The sequence below is a fragment of the Musca domestica genome, unplaced genomic scaffold, assembly GCF_030504385.1.
Source record: "Musca domestica strain aabys unplaced genomic scaffold, Musca_domestica.polishedcontigs.V.1.1 16, whole genome shotgun sequence".
Taxonomy (NCBI): domain Eukaryota; kingdom Metazoa; phylum Arthropoda; class Insecta; order Diptera; family Muscidae; genus Musca; species Musca domestica.
The window spans coordinates 517,822-537,450 of record NW_026712219.1 but is presented as its reverse complement, the minus strand read 5'-3'; the positions used below and the strand labels follow the sequence as shown (position 1 = coordinate 537,450).

At 33.1% G+C, this 19,629-nt stretch overlaps 1 protein-coding gene across 7 annotated transcripts in view; it reads left to right on the top strand.

Moving 5' to 3' along the window:
- Window positions 1-19,629, top strand: part of LOC101889778 (uncharacterized) — a 322,816-nt gene that overhangs the window by 261,290 nt on the left and 41,897 nt on the right. For all 7 annotated transcript variants that reach the window (XM_059119919.1, XM_059119920.1, XM_059119921.1 and 4 more), the window contains one exon: window positions 3,191-3,883. In XM_059119919.1, the coding sequence (XP_058975902.1) occupies window positions 3,521-3,883 (363 nt within the window). In that variant the 5' untranslated portion in view covers window positions 3,191-3,520. The remainder of the gene's footprint in view (window positions 1-3,190; window positions 3,884-19,629) is intronic.

Genomic DNA, 19,629 nt, shown 5'->3' with positions numbered 1-19,629 from the left:
TTTTCTATCGAAAATGTTGTCGATAGCAACAATTTTCTATCGAAAATGTTGTCGATAGCAACAATTTTCTATCGAAAATGTTGTCGATAACAACAATTTTCTATAGAAAATGTTTTCGATAACAACAATTTCCAATGGAAAATGTTGTCGATGACAACAATTTTCTATCGAAAATGTTGTCGATGACAACAATTTTCTATCGAAAATGTTGTCGATATCAAAAATTTTCTATCGAAAATGTTGTCGATGACAACAATTTTCTGTCGATAATGTTGTCGATGACAACAATTTTCTATAGAAAATGTTGTCGATGACAACAATTTTCTATAGAAAATGTTGTCGATGACAACAATTTTCTATAGAAAATGTTGTCGATAAGAACAATTTTCTATAAAAAATGTTGTCGATAAGAACAATTTTCGATAGCAAAAGTTGTCGATAACAACAATTTTCTATAGAAAAAGCTGTCGATAAAAACAATTTCTATGGAAAATGTCAATAGCAACGACAATATGATGACAGATACTTGAGCTTTAAACATTTTTTTTTAATCTGTTGAACACCTAAAAAAGAAATATATCTATATAAGACCTGTGCAAGCTCTTCGCTTGAAAATCTTTTTTAAATTTTCTCAAAAAAAAAAAAAAAAAAATCAAATTTTCTTTAAAACACATGGTGCACAACAATGTTTATACAACTGTTTTGTAAATAACTTTTTTCGGTTATTCGAAAAAAGTTTTGAACATTGACCCACATTCCAAATTCTGTTATCAGTAGTAGTTGGTAGAAAAAGGGTTATTCATTACGCATACTTTGCTGTCGCCGCTGATAAGGAAAACCCCGTGAAAGACATGAAATACACCTCTCAAAAAATTCCTCTAAAATAATTTTAGATAAAATAATTGTGACACAATTTTTGTTTCAAAGAGGTGTACTACTGTTGTTAGCCGCGGCAAGATAGAGACCAACTTTCTTCTAAGATAAGCAAAATGCTGAAATGCCACAAATTTCCATTGAAAACCAACCAAAACAAAAAACAGGTCAGCCTTACCTCAACACCCGGCCGGCCTACAGCATATTTTTCGAAAATTTTATCTTTCATTTAAAATCTAATTAAATGACATTTTTTCTCAATATTTTAAAATGGTTTTTGTTGGCATTTTATGATTGAGTAGCTGGCGGCCCAGAACTGGCGTCAGACGTCATATTTGTATGTGCAATGACATACATTTTTTTGTCGTTTGTTGGGATTTTCGTAAATCTCAGTAAATGTCTTAAGTTGTCAATTTGGTTACTTTGTTTTCTTGGGAAAAACTGTAATCTGATTTGAAAACCAAATTGAATTATTTATAATACAGTGGAGTGGGGTTAATTTTAAAAGGCCGAAATGTCGTAAATTCAAGTATTCAATTAAAAAAAAACATGAAAGGATGGTCGGTAACAACAATTTCCACAGAAAAAATGTTGTCGATAACAACAATTTCTATAGAAAATGTTGTCGATAAATAACAATTTCTATTGAAAATGTTGTCGATAACAACAATTTCTATAGAAAATGTTGTCGATAACAACAATTTCTATAGAAAATGTTGTCGATAACAACAATTTCTATAGAAAATGTTGTCGATAACAACAATTTCTATAGAAAATGTTGTCGATAACAACAATTTCTACAGAAAATGTTGTCGATAACAACAATTTCTATAGAAAATGTTGTCGATAACAACAATTTCTATAGAAAATGTTGTCGATAACAACAATTTCTATAGAAAATGTTGTCGATAACAACAATTTCTATAGAAAATGTTGTCGATAACAACAATTTCTATAGAAAATGTTGTCGATAACAACAATTTCTATAGAAAATGTTGTCGATAACAACAATTTCTATAGAAAATGTTGTCGATAACAACAATTTCTATAGAAAATGTTGTCGATAACAACAATTTCTATAGAAATTGTTGTCGACAACAAAATGTTGTCGATAAAAACAATTTTTATAGAAGATAACAAGAATTTCCGTCGCAAAAAAGTTGTCGATAACAACAATTTCTATAGAAAATGTTGTCGATAACAACAATTTCTATAGAAAATGTTGTCGATAACAACAATGTTGTCGATAACAACAATTTCTATAGAAAATGTTGTCGATAACAACAATTTCTATAGAAAATGTTGTCGATAACAACAATTTCTATAGAAAATGTTGTCGATAACAACAATTTCTATAGAAAATGTTGTCGATAACAACAATTTCTATAGAAAATGTTGTCGATAACAACAATTTCTATAGAAAATGTTGTCGATAACAACAATTTCTATAGAAAATGTTGTCGATAACAACAATTTCTATAGAAAATGTTGTCGATAACAACAATTTCTGTAGAAAATGTTGTCGATAACAACAATTTCTGTAGAAAATGTTGTCGATAACAACAATTTCTATAGAAAATGTTGTCGATAATAACAATTTCTATAGAAAATGTTGTCGATAACAACAATTTCTATAGAAAATGTTGTCGAAAACAATTTCTATAGAACAATGGACAACATTTTTTATAGAAATTGTTGTCGACAACAAAATGTTGTCGATAAAAACAATTTTTATAGAAGATAACAAGAATTTCCGTCGCAAAAAAAGTTGTCGATAACAACAATTTCTATAGAAAATGTTGTCGATAACAAGAATTTCTATAAAAATTGTTGTTGTTGATAAGAACAATTTCTATAGAATATGTTGTCGATAACAACAATTTCAATCGGAAATGTTGTCGATAACAACAATTTCTATCGGAAATGTTGTCGATAATAACAATTTCTAGCGGAAATGTTGTCGATAACAACAATTGCTATCGGAAATGTTGTCGATAAGAACAATTTCTATAGAAAATATTTTCGATAACAATGCCTCCTCAAAATTTTACCTACATCACCTATTTCTCTACACCGATTTCTGCCGAAAATGTTGCTATCGATATCAACGTTAAGCTTTTAATTCAAATACCATTCCACTGTCTCTTTACAACAATTTCACAACATTTTCATTCATTCGATTCAATAATGCCGCTTCTAGTTTCAATAATGCGCTTCTCTGTTCGCCATGTCGACCAAATTAACTTGTTTCTGATTTCAGTGGTCTTTCTTACAAAATATTCATTTGTTTTTTCTTCTCCCCCCGTTCTCTTTACAGATGAAGTAACTTTTGGAATTTATTAGCCTGCAATTTTTTGTGCTAACCTACCCTGGTCTTTTATTTCGGTGTCTGTCAAACAACCAAACCATCACTGCTGCTAACGACAACCTCAACGTGCAACCAAAACATTGGCGTTAAAGTCCTCTACGACTTAAGATATCTTTTTTATTTTTTTACCACGAACCAAAAAGAAAAAAAGTATTAAAATTATTTTTAGGATTTTACATTTACGACAAGTTTACAACAAATTTAGTTGCTTAGAGCGTTTTGCACAATCCAAAACGAAAGACAAAACAAAAACGCAGAACACGAAAAAGTCTTCTCTTGATGGTGGCCAAATTAAATTCGCGTTTAGCGACGACATTTAGCGACGCCACAGAATTAGACAACAACTGTCACAACAGCCATAGCTGCGACTGCATCAGCAGTAGCAGAACGAGGACGAGGACAAGGAAGTTGTCGATGATGGCATCGACAACAACACAAACAATGACGTCAGCGACATCGCCATATTCATCATCATCGCCATCCTCAGCAGCAGCCGCACCATCATCAAGGACAACGCGACGCTGGTGCAACATAACATCAACAACAACACATCCTTTAGTGCTATACAGTTTTGTGCTGCTATTGGTGCTGCATCCTGTAATTTCAAACGCTGAAAGAGATTTTAATTTTAATGATTCACAGGTGAGTACAGAACAACAATTAGAGTTGGGTATTTAAGCGTAGACACAAACGCATATACCTGCATTCGGGGTTTTAATTAAATTTTACAAAACACAGGATCAGTCCTTGCAAACTGCAATTTGGAATTTGACCTGGTTTGGTTTTTCTATAAACAAGTGTTGGATAGGTATGAATAAAAAATTGAAGGATGAAGGAGGTCATATTCACATAATGGATTGAGTCGATAACCATTTTCTTACAGAAAATTAAACCGATAGCAACTCTGTGAAAACAAAATGTTATCGATAAAACCAACTTCTATAAAAAAAACTTGGTTAATTTATAGAAACGGTGGTTACTGTTTCTCTTGAAAATATTGTTCATAAAACAGTTGTCGACAACAACAATTTCTTTAGAAAATGTTGTCGATAACAATAATTTCTATAGAAAATGTTGTCGATAACAACAATTTCTATAGAAAATGTTGTCGATAACAACAATTTCTATAGACAGTGTTATCGATAACAACAATTTCTATAGAAAGTGTTATCGATAACAACAATTCCTGTAGAAAGTGTTATCGATAACAACAATTACTATAGAAAGTGTTATCGATAACAACAATTTCTATAGAAAGTGTTATCGATAACAACTATTTCTATAGAAAGTGTTATCGATGACAACAATTTCTATGGAATGTGTTATCGATAACAACAATTTCTATAGAAAGTGTTGTCGATAACAACAATTTCTATAGAAAGTGTTTTCGATAACAACAATTTCTATAGAAAGTGTTTTCGATAACAACAATTTCTATAGAAAGTGTTGTCGATAACAACAATTTCTATAGAACATTTTGTCGATAACACCTTTATCTATAGAAAGTGTTGTCGATAACAACAATTTCTATAGAACATTTTGTCGATAACACCTTTATCTAAAGAAAATTTTGTCGATCGAAACTTTTTCAAAAAAAAATATTGTCGATCGCAACTTTTTCTATAGAAAATGTTGTCGATCGCAACTTTTTCTATAGAAAATGTTGTCGATCGCAACTTTTTCTATAGAAAATGTTGTCGATCGCAACTTTTTCTATAGAAAATGTTGTCGATCGCAACTTTTTCTATAGAAAATGTTGTCGATCGCAACTTTTTCTATAGAAAATGTTGTCGATCGCAACTTTTTCTATAGAAAATGTTGTCGATCGCAACTTTTTCTATAGAAAATGTTGTCGATCGCAACTTTTTCTATTGAAAATGTGGTTGATAACAACAAATTCTGTTTTTCTATGGTTTTCCTGTAAATGTTTTGCCAATACTATTAATGCCTATCGACAATATTTTCGATAATCGCATTATGGCAAAGTTGTCGATAGCAACAATTTGCTCAGAAAATATAATCGAGATTAACATTTATATAGAAAAACTAAAAAATCTATTAAAAAAAAAACAGATGGCCAAGAAGTATTGAGTTTTTTTTCATAGAATCTCAAAGTTTTTCCAACTCCGTCAATAATTCCTCTTCTCCACGGGCTGTCCATAAACTATAATCTTATTCACAGTATGTTTTCTCCTTAACTTCAGCAAAACTTCCTCTAGGCTCTATTTATCACCTATTTAATGTCGAATTACCCCACAGATCATGAACATGAATCTTCCTCTACGGCCGCCCTGTAGGCAGATGATTTTAACTTTAATAACACAAAGTCTTTAAAGTATTTGTTGCTCTTCTCTCTCCATGTTTGCTGTTACTTTTATAGCCATCCAGCCACATAAAAGCGAACTATTCTTTTCATTTATGTTTTGTTTTACTTATCGACATAGCAATTTTTTCTGCTACAAAAAAAAAAAAAAAAAAAAAAAAAAAAACATGGAAAACATGGAAAACACACAAAGGAAAATAAAAGAATCTCTTATCTTATAGTTTTCCAACAACCAGCCAGCCCAGCATGCTTTCATCATAATAGGACCGCAATGCCTCCTGTAATATGTTGAGGGAAAACAGTCGAGTTGGTTGGATTGTTGGTTAAATCAAAAGCCAAGTCAGCCAGCCAACAGCCACTCATCACTCGCTTGCAAAAGCAGCAGCATCATAAGAATCATAAAAAACACATTTTGTTACATTTTTTTCCTTTTAATGTGAAAAATGTATGCGGAACTTTTGTTCCTCTTCTATATCTTTGTTACATTCATGACTTTTCTTTCTATACTTGTCTGTATGTAGGTACGTATAGTTCTTATAATTATGATGATCAGTAGAGGATGAGTTGTTGGCGTTTCTTCTAAGTCCTCCTTGTATCGTCATCTCACATTATCATCTTCACAATAGTTGAGATGAAAGATAACACAATTTTCTTTTATGATTCTTTTTGATTAGTTTTGTGGTGATACGCCTCTGTTTAATTTTATACCTCGTGGATGGAGTACGAATCATGAAAGAAAATTATTTGATATCAATAAGATAGGTAACTTTTTCAAAATAGAATTTTCCATTGAAAATGTCGGTCAGAGGAATTTATAAACAATTTCTGTAGAAAATGTTGTCGGAAAGAATAACTTTCAATATAAGAAGTTTTAGCGTTTATCTATAGAAAATGTTGTGGATAACAACTTTTTCGTTGTTGCAAAATGGTCAGGCTTTATTCCTTTTTTGTTGCTTTTATAAAAACAACGTTTGTTTATTAGTCGATAACAACCTTTTCTATAGAAAATGTTGTCGATAACAACCTTTTCTAAAGAAAATATTGTCGATAACAACCTTTTCTATAGAAAATGTTGTCGACAACAACCTTTTCTATAAATAATGTTGTCGATAGCAACAATTTCTATAGAAAATGTCGATAACAAAATGTTGTCGATAACAACAATATCTATCAAAAATGTTGTCGATAACAACAAATTATATAGAAAATATTGTCGATAGCAACAATTTGTCGATAACAACCTTTTTTATATAAAATGTTGTCGATAACAACCTTTTATATAGAAAATGTTGTCGATAACAACAATTTCTATCGAAAATGTTGTCGATAACAACAATTTCTATCGAAAATGTTGTCGATAACAACAATTTCTATAGAAAATGTTGTCGGTAACAACAATTTCTATAGAAAATGTTGTCGATAACAACAATTTCTATAGAAAATGTTGTCGATAACAACAATTTCTATAGAAAATGTTGTCGATAACAACAATTTCTATAGAAAATGTTGTCGATAACAACAAATTCTATAGAAAATGTTGTCGATAACAACAATTTCTATAGAAAATGTTGTCGATAACAACAATTTCTATAGAAAATGTTGTCGATAACAACAATCTATAGAAAATGTTATCGAAAATGACCATATTCATTAACAACCTTTTATGTTGTCGATAACAATTTTTATCGAAAATGTGGTCGATAACGACATTTTCTATAGAAAATACTGTCGATAGCAACCTTTTCTATAGAAAATGCTGTCGATAGCAACCTTTTCTACAGAAAATGTTGTCGATAACAACAATTTCTATCGAAAATGTTGTCGACAACAACAAATTCTATAGAAAATGTTGTTGATATCAAACTTTTATATAGAAAATGTTGTCGATAACTACCTTTTCTTTGGAAAATGTTGTCGATAACTACCTTTTCTTTAGAAATTGTTGTCGATAACTACCTTTTCTATAGAAAATGTTGTCGATAACAGCCTTTTCTGTAGAAAATGTTGTCGATAGCAACATTTTCTATAGAAAATGTTGTCGATAGCAACATTTTCTATAGAAAATGTTGTCGATAGCAACGTTTTCTATAGAAACTGTTATCGATAAAATTTTTCCTAGAACATGTTGTCGATATTAAATGTTCTTGTAAAGAATGTCGATAATAACTTTTTTATGAGAAATATTGTCGATAAGACTTTCTTGTAGAAAATCGTATCGATTCGAACAATTTTTATAAAAAAATATTCGATGCCAATATTTCCTTTAGAAAATATTGTCTACTTTTTCTATGTGTATGTGTGTGATAACCACAATATATATAAAACATGTGGGCGATGACAACAATTTAAAAAAAAAAGTGTTCTCGATATTTGTTGTTAGAGAATCCTGTCAATAACAAATGTATACAGCTCTTTCAATATCAAATTTATGAGGACATATTCAACATATGTTTAAGAGGACCTTCGGAGGTGCTTCAATGTGTTGTAATACAGGTAACTGTTAATCGAGGTATAACTTTTTCACATGGTGGCTTTGGAAATCCAACACCATGAACAAAAGGAAACGTTTTGATTTTCTTTAATTAGAATGCATTTCTTTCAGCTAATCAATTAAACCGCCGCGCATTTTCTTTTTCCCTAACATTTGTAAGATATCTTCCCCCAAAAAATGTGTGGCATATCCATTTCTCGGTAATTATAGGGGTGCTCACGGTGAAATATGATATTTTATTCTGGAAAGAAGTTCTAACTAAAATTTCAATTATAAGGCGAAAAGTTGAGTAAAAGGCAGAGAGAAAAATTAATGAAAGACAGGTACAAGGCTGAGGGGTGGGAGGGGTCCAAAAATGGTTGAGGAAGAATGGGGATCTGACAGTTAACAAAGCCAGCCGATGAGGATGATGATGACGACGGTTTAGACGACAGCCTAACAAAGACAAGGCTTGTTTATAAAACAAAAGCAAGAACAACAACAACACGAACCCAACTCATCAAAGGAGGAGTGAAAGCAAAAACAAACAACATGCCATAAAGGCTATAAGGCCATAGAAAACGCACTATACGATGGCAAGCAGCCACAACAACAAAGCCCCAAACTACAACAATAGACCAAGTAACGTAACACAAACATAGTTTCTTAAAGACGGACCCGGACCTACTAAGAAAGACCGAAAAGATGCTAAAACAAATAAACGAAGAAGAGAAAACAACAACAACAACAATATCCACAACAAATCACCCTGCCAAAGAACAAAAGAGAAGAGGGCCAATTCTGCCAGAACTTTCAGAGTATCAATGATGCAGTCCATAGTCCAATCGCATGTTGCAGATGCAAGAGATGCTGCAGTGGATCAACATGAGGCACGTATGGCTCATTTTCTTCTCGTTTGCTATGGAGTGGAGTTGTTGTTGTGTGCGTGTGTTTTTGTCAGGCAAACAATGAGAGTGGCGATGAAGTTGAAGTAAGCCATGCAACCAAGTCATCATCAAACAGAGACCAACAACACACAAGGTGCATGGATAATGGCATCAATGTTGTTGTTGTAGTCCGTCCTGCCGAGTTGCAGTATGAAATCGTTTAGATGTTAAATTGCGGTGAAATGGTATAAACATGGCCTCTTCTTTCTTATGTACTTCTTGCGTGGATTTCATTACACTGCGGCGGCAACATTACAATTGCATGGCCCGATCCATATCAGCAGCATCACATCACATCATCTCGTCGACGGAACAGACAGACGAGCCTAGAATTTTTGATGAACAAGCAACAACGGCCGAGGACCGGAGTTAACCTCTGTTTACAGAACAAACCGACAAAACAACAATATTGCGTGAATATGATTAATGATGCGTACCCTCTATTGGTGTTGTTTTTTTTTTCTTAGATTTTTGGTATTGTTGTTATTTGGTTTTCACAATCAAATAACAAAAAGGCCGTTAACATGTTCGGGATAAGTTAAGCCTAACAGACATGAGATTAAGAATTCTAATGAGGGCGTTTCAGCGATTATATGCCGATCTTTATTAATTACCTTTGGCCGTAATAACAAAATATCGAATGTAACAATGAAAGACAAAAAAAAAAATATTTTCTTTTTTATATATGTCGATCTTGAAAAAAGTAGTCTAGGAAAATGATTCATAGTAATTGCGACCATCAATAATTGAAAAAAGTTTGTTTGCGAGAGAGATTCTTACGGTTATCGACAACATTTTCTATAGAAATTATTGTCGACAATATGTTCTATGGAAATTATTGTTATCGACAACATTTTCTATCGAAATTATTGTTATCGACAATATTTTCTATCGAAATATTGTTATCGACAATATTTTCTATCGAAATTATTGTTTTCGACAATATTTTCTATCGAAATTATTGTTACGACAATATTTTCTATCGAAATTATTGTTATCGACAATATTTTCTATCGAAATTATTGTTATCGACAATATTTTCTATCGAAATTATTGTTATCGACAATATTTTCTATAGAAATTATTGTTATCGACAATATTTTCTATCGAATTTATTGTTATCGACAATATTTTCTATAGAAATTATTGTTATCGACAACATTTTCTATAGAAATTATAGTTATCGACAATATTTTCCATATAAATTTTTGTTATCGACAATATTTTCCATAGAAATTATTGTTATCGACAATATTTTCTCTAGAAATTATTGTTGTCGACAATATTTTCTATAGAAATTATTGTTATCGACAATATTTTCTATGGAAATTATTGTTATCGACAATATTTTCTATGGAAATTATTGTTATCGACAATATTTTCTATAGAAATTATTATTATCGACAATATTTTCTATAGAAATTATTGTTATCGACAATATTTTCCATAGAAATTATTGTTATCGACAATATTTTCCATAGAAATTATTGTTATCGACAATATTTTCTATCGAATTTATTGTTATCGACAATATTTTCTATAGAAATTGTTGTTATCGACAACATTTTCTATAGAAATTATTTTTATCGACAACATTTTCTATAGAAATTATTGTTATCGACAATATTTTCTATAGAAATTGTTGTTATCGAGGTTGTTATTTATGGAAAATGTTGTCGTTAACAAAAATTTCAATATAAAATGTTGTTATCGGAAAAATTGTTGTTGTTGTTATCAACGAAATTTTCTTTCTCTTTGCCTCTTCTTTGCTTCGTCTTTAAAATCCCATTACATTAATCTAAAACAACAATTGATAGTTAAAAAAATATATTTGATAGGCATTAGCAGCAGTGCCTGCTATTCTGAACAAATAGAAGAGTTACAAAACTGTTTATTTTGCCAGACGTTTCTCTGCTTCTTTTTCTTCTTCTACATTTTTTTATCAATACCCAGTTTGATCCCATTAAATACCCATTGAGTGGAGAACAACCAATACCTAGCTTTTGTGTCTGTCTCTACAAAAATAGTTGGCCATTCCTGTCGTTGAGCTGTGACTGTTGCGGCTGGTTCTGTTCATTCATTTGAGAACTGGTATCCAGAAATTCCATCTGCTGGTCTGTCTGGCTGCCTTAATGGCTCCGCTGCTGTTCAGCTGTCTGCGTGCCTGCCAGAATTTTTATAAATATTTTCCTTGCATTTTCACGCTTTGTTTTTTCGCCAATTTCAAACAAGAACAAAAAATAAACTGAAAACCCTAGCTGTTGGTGCAACAGATTCTGTGTGTATGCAACTCCTTGTCCTCCACCATTGATTTTCAATGATGAGTTTTTGTTTTTTCTCTTCGTTTCACACATCACTCCTCATCGATTTGCAGCTTTTTGGTCTTTATCAACAATGATGATGCTGATGAAGATGAGAACGTGATTTTATGGTGATTCCAGGCATAAGCATATAGACATACAAGGGGCAATGAAAGAAGACTGGTGAAAAAATCTGTCTGATTGAACAATTGGCTGGGGGAACAAGGTTGCCCTATTTATAAAAAAGAAGGGGATTTTTAGAAGACAATTTCTTGACCTCAATCTGGGAATTTTAATAAAGATATCACTTAGGCTGAAGTGTTATAAACTCTAGGCCTAGATTCATACCAAATTAGCCTATTGTTAGATGTATGTATTTAAATTTCTCCAAAGAGGACATTTTGGAACATCAAGAAAAGAGCAACAACTTAACAATAGCGATTTATCGACTGTTGGTTTTGAATGGTCTAAAAATTGAGCTTCAAACCGAGTTGGGAGCTAACTTCATTTAGGGTTTTGTATTTTGTTGTTATCGACAACATTTTCTATAGAAATTGTTGTTATCGACAACATTTTCTATAGAAATTGTTGTTATCGACAACATTTTCTATAGAAATTGTTGTTATCGACAACATTTTCTATAGAAATTGTTGTTATCGACAACATTTTCTATAGAAATTGTTGTTATCGACAACATTTTCTATAGAAATTGTTGTTATCGACAACATTTTCTATAGAAATTGTTGTTATCGACAACATTTTCTATAGAAATTGTTGTTATCGACAACATTTTCTATAGAAATTGTTGTTATCGACAACATTTTCTATAGAAATTGTTGTTATCGACAACATTTTCTATAGAAATTGTTGTTATCGACAACATTTTCTATAGAAATTGTTGTTATCGACAACATTTTCTATAGAAATTGTTGTTATCGACAACATTTTCTATAGAAATTGTTGTTATCGACAACATTTTCTATAGAAATTGTTGTTATCGATAACATTTTCTATAGAAATTGTTGTTATCGACAACATTTTCTATAGAAATTGTTGTTATCGACAACATTTTCTACAGAAATTGTTGTTATCGACAACATTTTCTATAGAAATTGTTGTTATCGACAACATTTTCTATAGAAATATTGTTGTTATCGACAATATTTTCTATAGAAATATTGTTGTTATCGACAATATTTTCTATAGAAATATTGTTGTTATCGACAATATTTTCTATAGAAATATTGTTGTTATCGACATATTCTATAGAAATATTGTTGTTATCGACAACATTTTCTATAGAAATTATTGCTATCAACAATATTTTCTATAGAAATTATTGTTATCGATAATATTTTGTATAGAAATTATTGTTATCGACAATACATTCTATAGAAATTATTGTTATCGATAATATTTTGTATAGAAATTATTGTTATCGACAATACATTCTATAGAAATTATTGTTATCGACAATATTTTCTGTAGCAATTATTGTTATCGACAATATTTTCTATATCAATTATTGTTATCGACAATATTTTCTATAGACATTTTTGTTATCGACAACATAGAAATGATTTATGGAGATTTTGAGGGTTGTTAATTTAATCCTGATAAAGATAACATTTCGTGAGCTCCACAGAAGGACACCAGGCTCTAAACCAAATTAATTGCTCATTCTAAGTCAATTTTTGACAGGAAATCACTAACCATCTTTAATCTTTTTCCAATCTAGATATTGCAACACTGTTGTGAAGAAATAGTTTGTCTTTCGAGAGCTCCACAGAAAGGCATCAGGCTCTAAACTGGATTAACTTCTTTACAAGTTATCATTCTAAGTCCAGTTCTATCATCGCCACCTTTTTCCAATCTACATACATATGGCAACCCTGTTAGAAAGAAATAGTTTGTCTTTCGGGAACTCCACAGAAAGGCATCAGGCTCAAAGCTAGGTTAACTTCTCCACAAGATTCTTTTTCAAGTCCAGTTTTGTCTGGAAATCGCCAACCATTTTTAATCTTTTTCCAATCTACATATGGCAACCCTGTTGTGAAGAAATAGTTTGTCTTTCTCCCAGTTGTTATTCGTTGTTCATTTGTCTGGACCGGCCGGGACATTCATCCAGCCATCCCGCCATGTGCCGCCTGTTAAATTTAATTATTCGCTTTCAATTTTTTCTTACGCCATTACTGATGTCTGGACACAACAATGTGCCTGATGCTGTTGTTGTTGATGCTGCTGTTCTGGTTGATTCTATGTTTACCCATCATTTTCATTTGTTAGCGAAGAAACTCATGGCAAGAAAGCTGTGCAGTTTTCCGCTCCTTTCAAAATTTGCAAAGAATGGACCAGAACTTTTTTTTTGCAACAATATGAAACAATTTTTAATTGAATTCAATTGTTTTGTTGGATGCTGTTTATTTTAATAATCCCCTCCTCCCTCCCGAGAACCAATCAAGCTGCGCGTAAAATAATATGGCGACACTGGAATGAAGATAGACATTTAAGCCATGTTTTGGTGTGTATCCCGTCATCATGATCACCATCTGTCCGCGGTGTCAATGGACATTGTTTATTAGCTTTAATAGAAAATGATGATATTTGTTGTTATAGTAACAATAACAACAAATAAGTTGTGTGATTTTATCCAATTTTAAATGTCGTTATGAGGAACGTAATTTGAAATTCAAATTTTTTAGTTGTCGATTGAGTATTTTTTACATGACACAATTGTTTCTTTATTAAATTAAAATATTAAAAATATGACTCAGATCACTCCAAAAAGATTTATAACCCTAACAGAACATCGCTTCTACCTGAAAAATGTCTTTGAAGAACTTTTATTAATTGAAAACTCTTCGGTATTCATGTATACAACAAGTTCTATATATAAAATTAGTCCTTTCAAAGGGGTCTCTCCTACAGAAGGACATATATTAGCCGATGCATTAATATCTATTGAGGCAATTTTTAGGGATATTTTACCAAAAATAACCTTATGAAGTATCTCCATTCTAGAAAATCTGTTGAACATGTTATGATATGGCCGGGATTTTGAGGTTCTTCAACTACAGAAATTGTTTTTCGGAATATTAGGCAGTATTCCCGAAAGAAAGAAGAACTAATAATGACGTTTTTAATAGTCTTCTATATAGAACAAATTTAAAGGTATTCCATATAGACCACTTTTAAGGACTTATCGCCATACAAGTCTTTTTGGAAGGCTTTTAAATACAAGGTGGCGCAAAAGTAAACTTCCGATGTTTTTTTTTTTTTTTGGTTGTAATTTAAAACAAAAAAAGGATTATTTTTAGTTGGGCCATTAGTTTGTTTTACATCAAGTCGAGAATATGATGTCATGTAAATGGCCTCCGCCACAGTTTTTTGTAATCTGAGCCCTTTTTATGGCAGTTTCTATCACTTCGAAAAAAAAAAGAAAAAAACTTCCTGCAATATGTTCTCACATACTTGAAGGATATTGTCTTTGCTGACATAAACCCGCGACTTCAAAGAGCCTCACAAAAAGAAGTCTGGAGCGGTCAAATCAGGCGATCTTTCTGGCCAGTGCAAATCTCGAAAACGGGAGATTAAGCATATCGATTGTGTCACGTGCAGTGTGTACCCTTGCACCGTCTTGTTCGAATTACATGTTTTCCAATCGCAAATCATCAAGTTTCGACAAAAAGAAGTCATTGAACATTGTTTTTTAACGTTCATCCTTTACAGAAACCGTTTGGCCCGCGACGTCTTTGAAGTAAAAATGTCCGATGACTCCTCCAGCGAAAACAGCACACCATACATTGACTTTGAGCGGGTGTAATAGCTCTTCTCGGATTTTCAATGCCCCAGAAGCGTAAATTTTGCTTATTTACGTACGCGCTAAGATGGAAATTGGCCTCAATTGTTTGATTATTTTTGATGAAAAATCATGTTCTTGGTGGTGATTAAGGATGGCTTGAGCGTATGTTAGACGCGATTGACGGTCAACAGCTGATGCACCATCTGGACTTTGTACTGGAACATCTTCAAACCTTGTACCAAAATTGTAAAGACCGTCGACTGATACCCATTTGCGTGGCACGTCGTCTGATCGATGTCGACGGCGCTGCCATGACATTCTCGGCTACAGCAACAATATTCTCTGCAGAAAGAATATTATGGGGTCTGCCACGCCTGGCAGCATCTTTTGTAGTGCCAGTCTCTTCAAGGCACCAGTAGGCGTTAGACGGCCACCAAATCTGCGACCAAATTCACGTTGTGTCAAAGTCACCGATCGTCTATTTGTTAAATAAATAATCACCAATATTCCGCGTTTTGTAGCAGTGTAGCGTAACCTTTTTTATTAACGTGTATTTCGCATGTTTTTACTACAAAAATGTCAAAACAGAACTGACATTGGCCCTAAACGTAAAATTTATAGCATTTTCTGATAGGAGGCTTACTTTAGCGCCACCTTGTATAAAAGGTCATTTGGAATACCTTTGGAGGTCGTCTCCTTATGGGAGACCTAATGATAGTACTTGTTATGTGAGATATTTTTAAGAAAACCACGTAAAAAAGGTCTTCGCCGAATAGAAGAAGACCTCAAGAGGTCTCTTCGCCGAACAGAAGAAGACCTCAAGAGGTCTCTTCGCCGAATAGAAGAACACCTCAAGAGGTTTCTTCGCCCTATAGAAGAAGACTCCGAGAGGTTTCTTCGCCCTATAGAAGAAGACTTCGAGATGTATCTTCGCCCTAAAAAAGAAAACCTCAAGAGATCTCTTCACCCTATAGAAGAAGACCTCAAGAGGTTTCTTCGAGAGGTATCTTCGCGGTATAGAAGAAGACCTCAAGAGGTATCTTCGCAGTATAGAAGGAGACCTCAAGAGGTTTCTTCTCCCTATTAAAGAAGACATCGAGAGGTTTCTTCGCAGTATAGAAGAAGGCCTCGAGAGGTCTCTTTTTCGGCCGTATAGAAGAAGACCTCGAGGTCTCTTCTCTGGCTGTATAGAAGAATACATCAGAAAGTTTTTTCGCCGTATAGAAGATGACCTCAAAATATCCCTTCGCCGTATAGAAGAATACGTCAAGAGGTCTCTTCGCCCTATTGTGGAAGGCATCAAGAAGTCTCTTTATATTTTCAAGATCTTTTCCGTATAGAAGAAGTTTTGTAGGTTTTCTATCTATCTAGAGAACTAGTTGCTCTTTGACGTACTACAAATAGAAGACCTATAAAATATGTGAGATGTCCAGTACTTACGTGACATACATGAAACCCTTATCCCTAAGAGGCATTCTCTGCATATAAGTTAAATAGAGGTCTCCTCTATACGAGTGGCTTAAAAAGTCTCCGCAATATAAAAAATTCTCAAGAGATCTTCTTTATGCAATACCTCAAGGCTATTTCTTGTATGGAAGATCTCTGGAAGTTTATTTTCTTTTTAGAATACCTCAGGATTTCTTTCCGTATATAAGACTTTAATATACTTTCTTTCTAGAGAATATTTCCTTGTACAGAACTCCTCTTTAATTATTCTTCTGTACATAACTTGTTTGTATAAAAATCATTTGAACTGAGTTTTTTTAGGCATTGAGAGGGGAGAGGCAAAAGCTGAGAAACTGAGAGTTTTTTTTTTTGGTATAGAAGACCTGAATAGAATAGTAGAAGCCGTGCACAGTTATTTTGTGATTTTATGACTTGTGCTATGTCTTATATGCCTTGATGCCTTTAAATGATTTATGATTGTATAGAGGTAGAGTCAATGTGTAGATCTTTAAAAAGCCGTTTCTTAATATGTCATCTCCAAATGGTCTTCTGTCGATGATTGACCTTCAAGATCCCTTTGTGAGGACTTCTTCAATTATGAGAGATTTTTTGACGAACAGCCTTTTACTTGTTGTTGAGAGCCTTCATAATTCTTAGAAAATCGTAAAAGTCTCGTATATTTTCTGGCTCTCTTAAGAAGTATTGGGATGTCTTTTATAAGCTATGGGAGTCTTCTGAAATGCAGGGAATAAGTTAGAAGGCCTTTTGAGTGCCTCCGTCTTTTGGTGTCTTTTCGGATAACCGTATTTTCAATTAAATTTAGATTTTGTTCACCAAAATTTGAGCCATGCAAAGTTTAATGTCCGATTAACGATCTGTAATAAAATTCAGCAAATTTTAGTAGCTATGGCACTTTTTTTGGAGGATTTAAAACACTCGATAATTTTTATTAACTGCCTTATAAGCTGTAATTGCCAATTTAGCAAAATTTGAGCCACTACTTTATTACCCACCAAAACCAACAAAGGCTTTTCAAAAAAACAAAAATGTGTGTGACTGAATCGCAATTTGCTAGAAAACCAAAAATAAATTTGATTGTTAAACATATTCGTCAACATGTCGGTATATCATATTTTTTCGAATCTAATTAAAATATTCAATTATTTGAGTTTCTGTTGTCGATTTTTATTGTTTTTTTTTTTTTTTTTGTAATTTTTGGCAAAAATGTTAAATTAATCAACATTTTATTGCGAGAACAAAACTCGTACCGCCATCAGGCCGCATAATTTCAAAAAAAAAAATTCAATTAAAAGAAAGCAGCCAAGATTCAATGACACATAAGGCAATGAGGAAAAAAGAAATAAAAATTTAAGAAATTGTCTTGGGTTGGGCCGGTGACAAATCTTAGATATCGTCTAAGCAAAATGGGTGGCGTATTTTCGGAAATGAAGAAATTCCATTGGATTTTTGAGATTATTATTATTGAATCTAGAATTTTTGGTGTTGTACAGGGTGAGATGAAAAAACTGCAACCAACTTCACACTTCTGTCATATCTAATTATTCGTAATAGTGTAATTTTTTTTTTGGCTGGAGAACCACATGTGGCTATCGTTAGAGCACTCCAGCATTTAAATGTGAATAAATCTTCTGTGTCTCGTACTATTGCTCGTTACTTTGATACTGGTAGCGTAGCCCGACGTCAAGGAAGTGGACGGAAGAAAACAGCATCATCAGCAGAAATGGTTCGCAAAGTAAAGAAGCGGCTTGATCGAAACCCGCGTCGCAGTGGCCGAAAAATGGCTTGTGAGCTGAACATATCGCAATATTCCATTCGGCAAATATTGAAAAATAAGCTCGGGGCAACGCCATTGAAATTTCAAATAGTGCAAGAACTTACACCGCAACAGAAAGAAAATACACTCAAAAGAGCTAAAGAGTTGCTTCGCTTGGCCGAAAGTGGTGAACTGCCGAATTTGTTTTCTCCGATGAGAAAAAATTCGTTGTCCAGCAGTTTGTAAACAAACAAAATGATTGTGTTTACTCGCCAAAGAGGTCAGCTGAAAATGTGCACCTTCGGTTGGCCACCAGAAATCAAGCGCCGGCCATGGTGATGGTGTGGGCCGCCATAACAGACGATGGTCGCTTTCTGCTCGTATTAACCGACCGTGGCATCAGAATAAATGCCGAATATTATCGCGAAAATATTCTGAAGGATGTATTAAAGCCTTAGACACGCAAACATTTTTGCCGCAGACCTTGGATTTTCCAACAGGACTCAACACCGTCGCACTTAGCACGCGCCAAAATGAGGGTCCTCGCTTCATTTCCAGCGCACAATGGCCACCAAAATCTCCGGATACCAATCCGTTGGACCATTGTGTCTAGAGTGTTTTGAAAAGCAAGGTTGGCATGAAAAAATACCAAAGTGTCGATCACCTCAAACAAGCGCTTCGCCGGGAATGGGCCAAAATACCGCAAAGTAACATTCGGGCAACGTGTGACTATTTCATTGGCCGTTTGAAGGCCATAATTCGTGCCAAAGGTGACCAATTTGAACAAATCTAAACTTATTCCAAAATTTGATGCTATTTCTGACATTTGTTGCTTTCATTCAATAAAAATTAAAAAAATGTAAAAATTATGGCGTTTGACTTTGTTGCAGTTTTTTATCTCGCCCTGTATAGGCAAAATTTCCTAAAGGGACGTCCCCTAGAAGACTGATGCTACAATTTTCTAATTTCCCTAAGATAACATTTAAGATATTCTAACATTTTATTTACAAAAATTACCCCTCCAGAGAAAGGGAGAATTGTATCTAACTTTTGGTAGAGCGTATCCAATAGCTTTCAAACATAATACTCCAACCTTTTCACATATTCGCAAATAAAAAAAACTACATTTTCCTCTACCATATCTATTGAATTATGAATAACAATTTTTTTGACAGCTGTCATTCGATTCGATGTCGGTGATGATATGAATAATTCAAAAAGGCGCCTAATCATGAAATGTGGCGCTAGTTGACGTTTCTGTCGTCTTTGTCATATTCTCTGAACTTCATTCCAAGTCTAATGTTCTTTTGCCGTTATGAGTTTGAA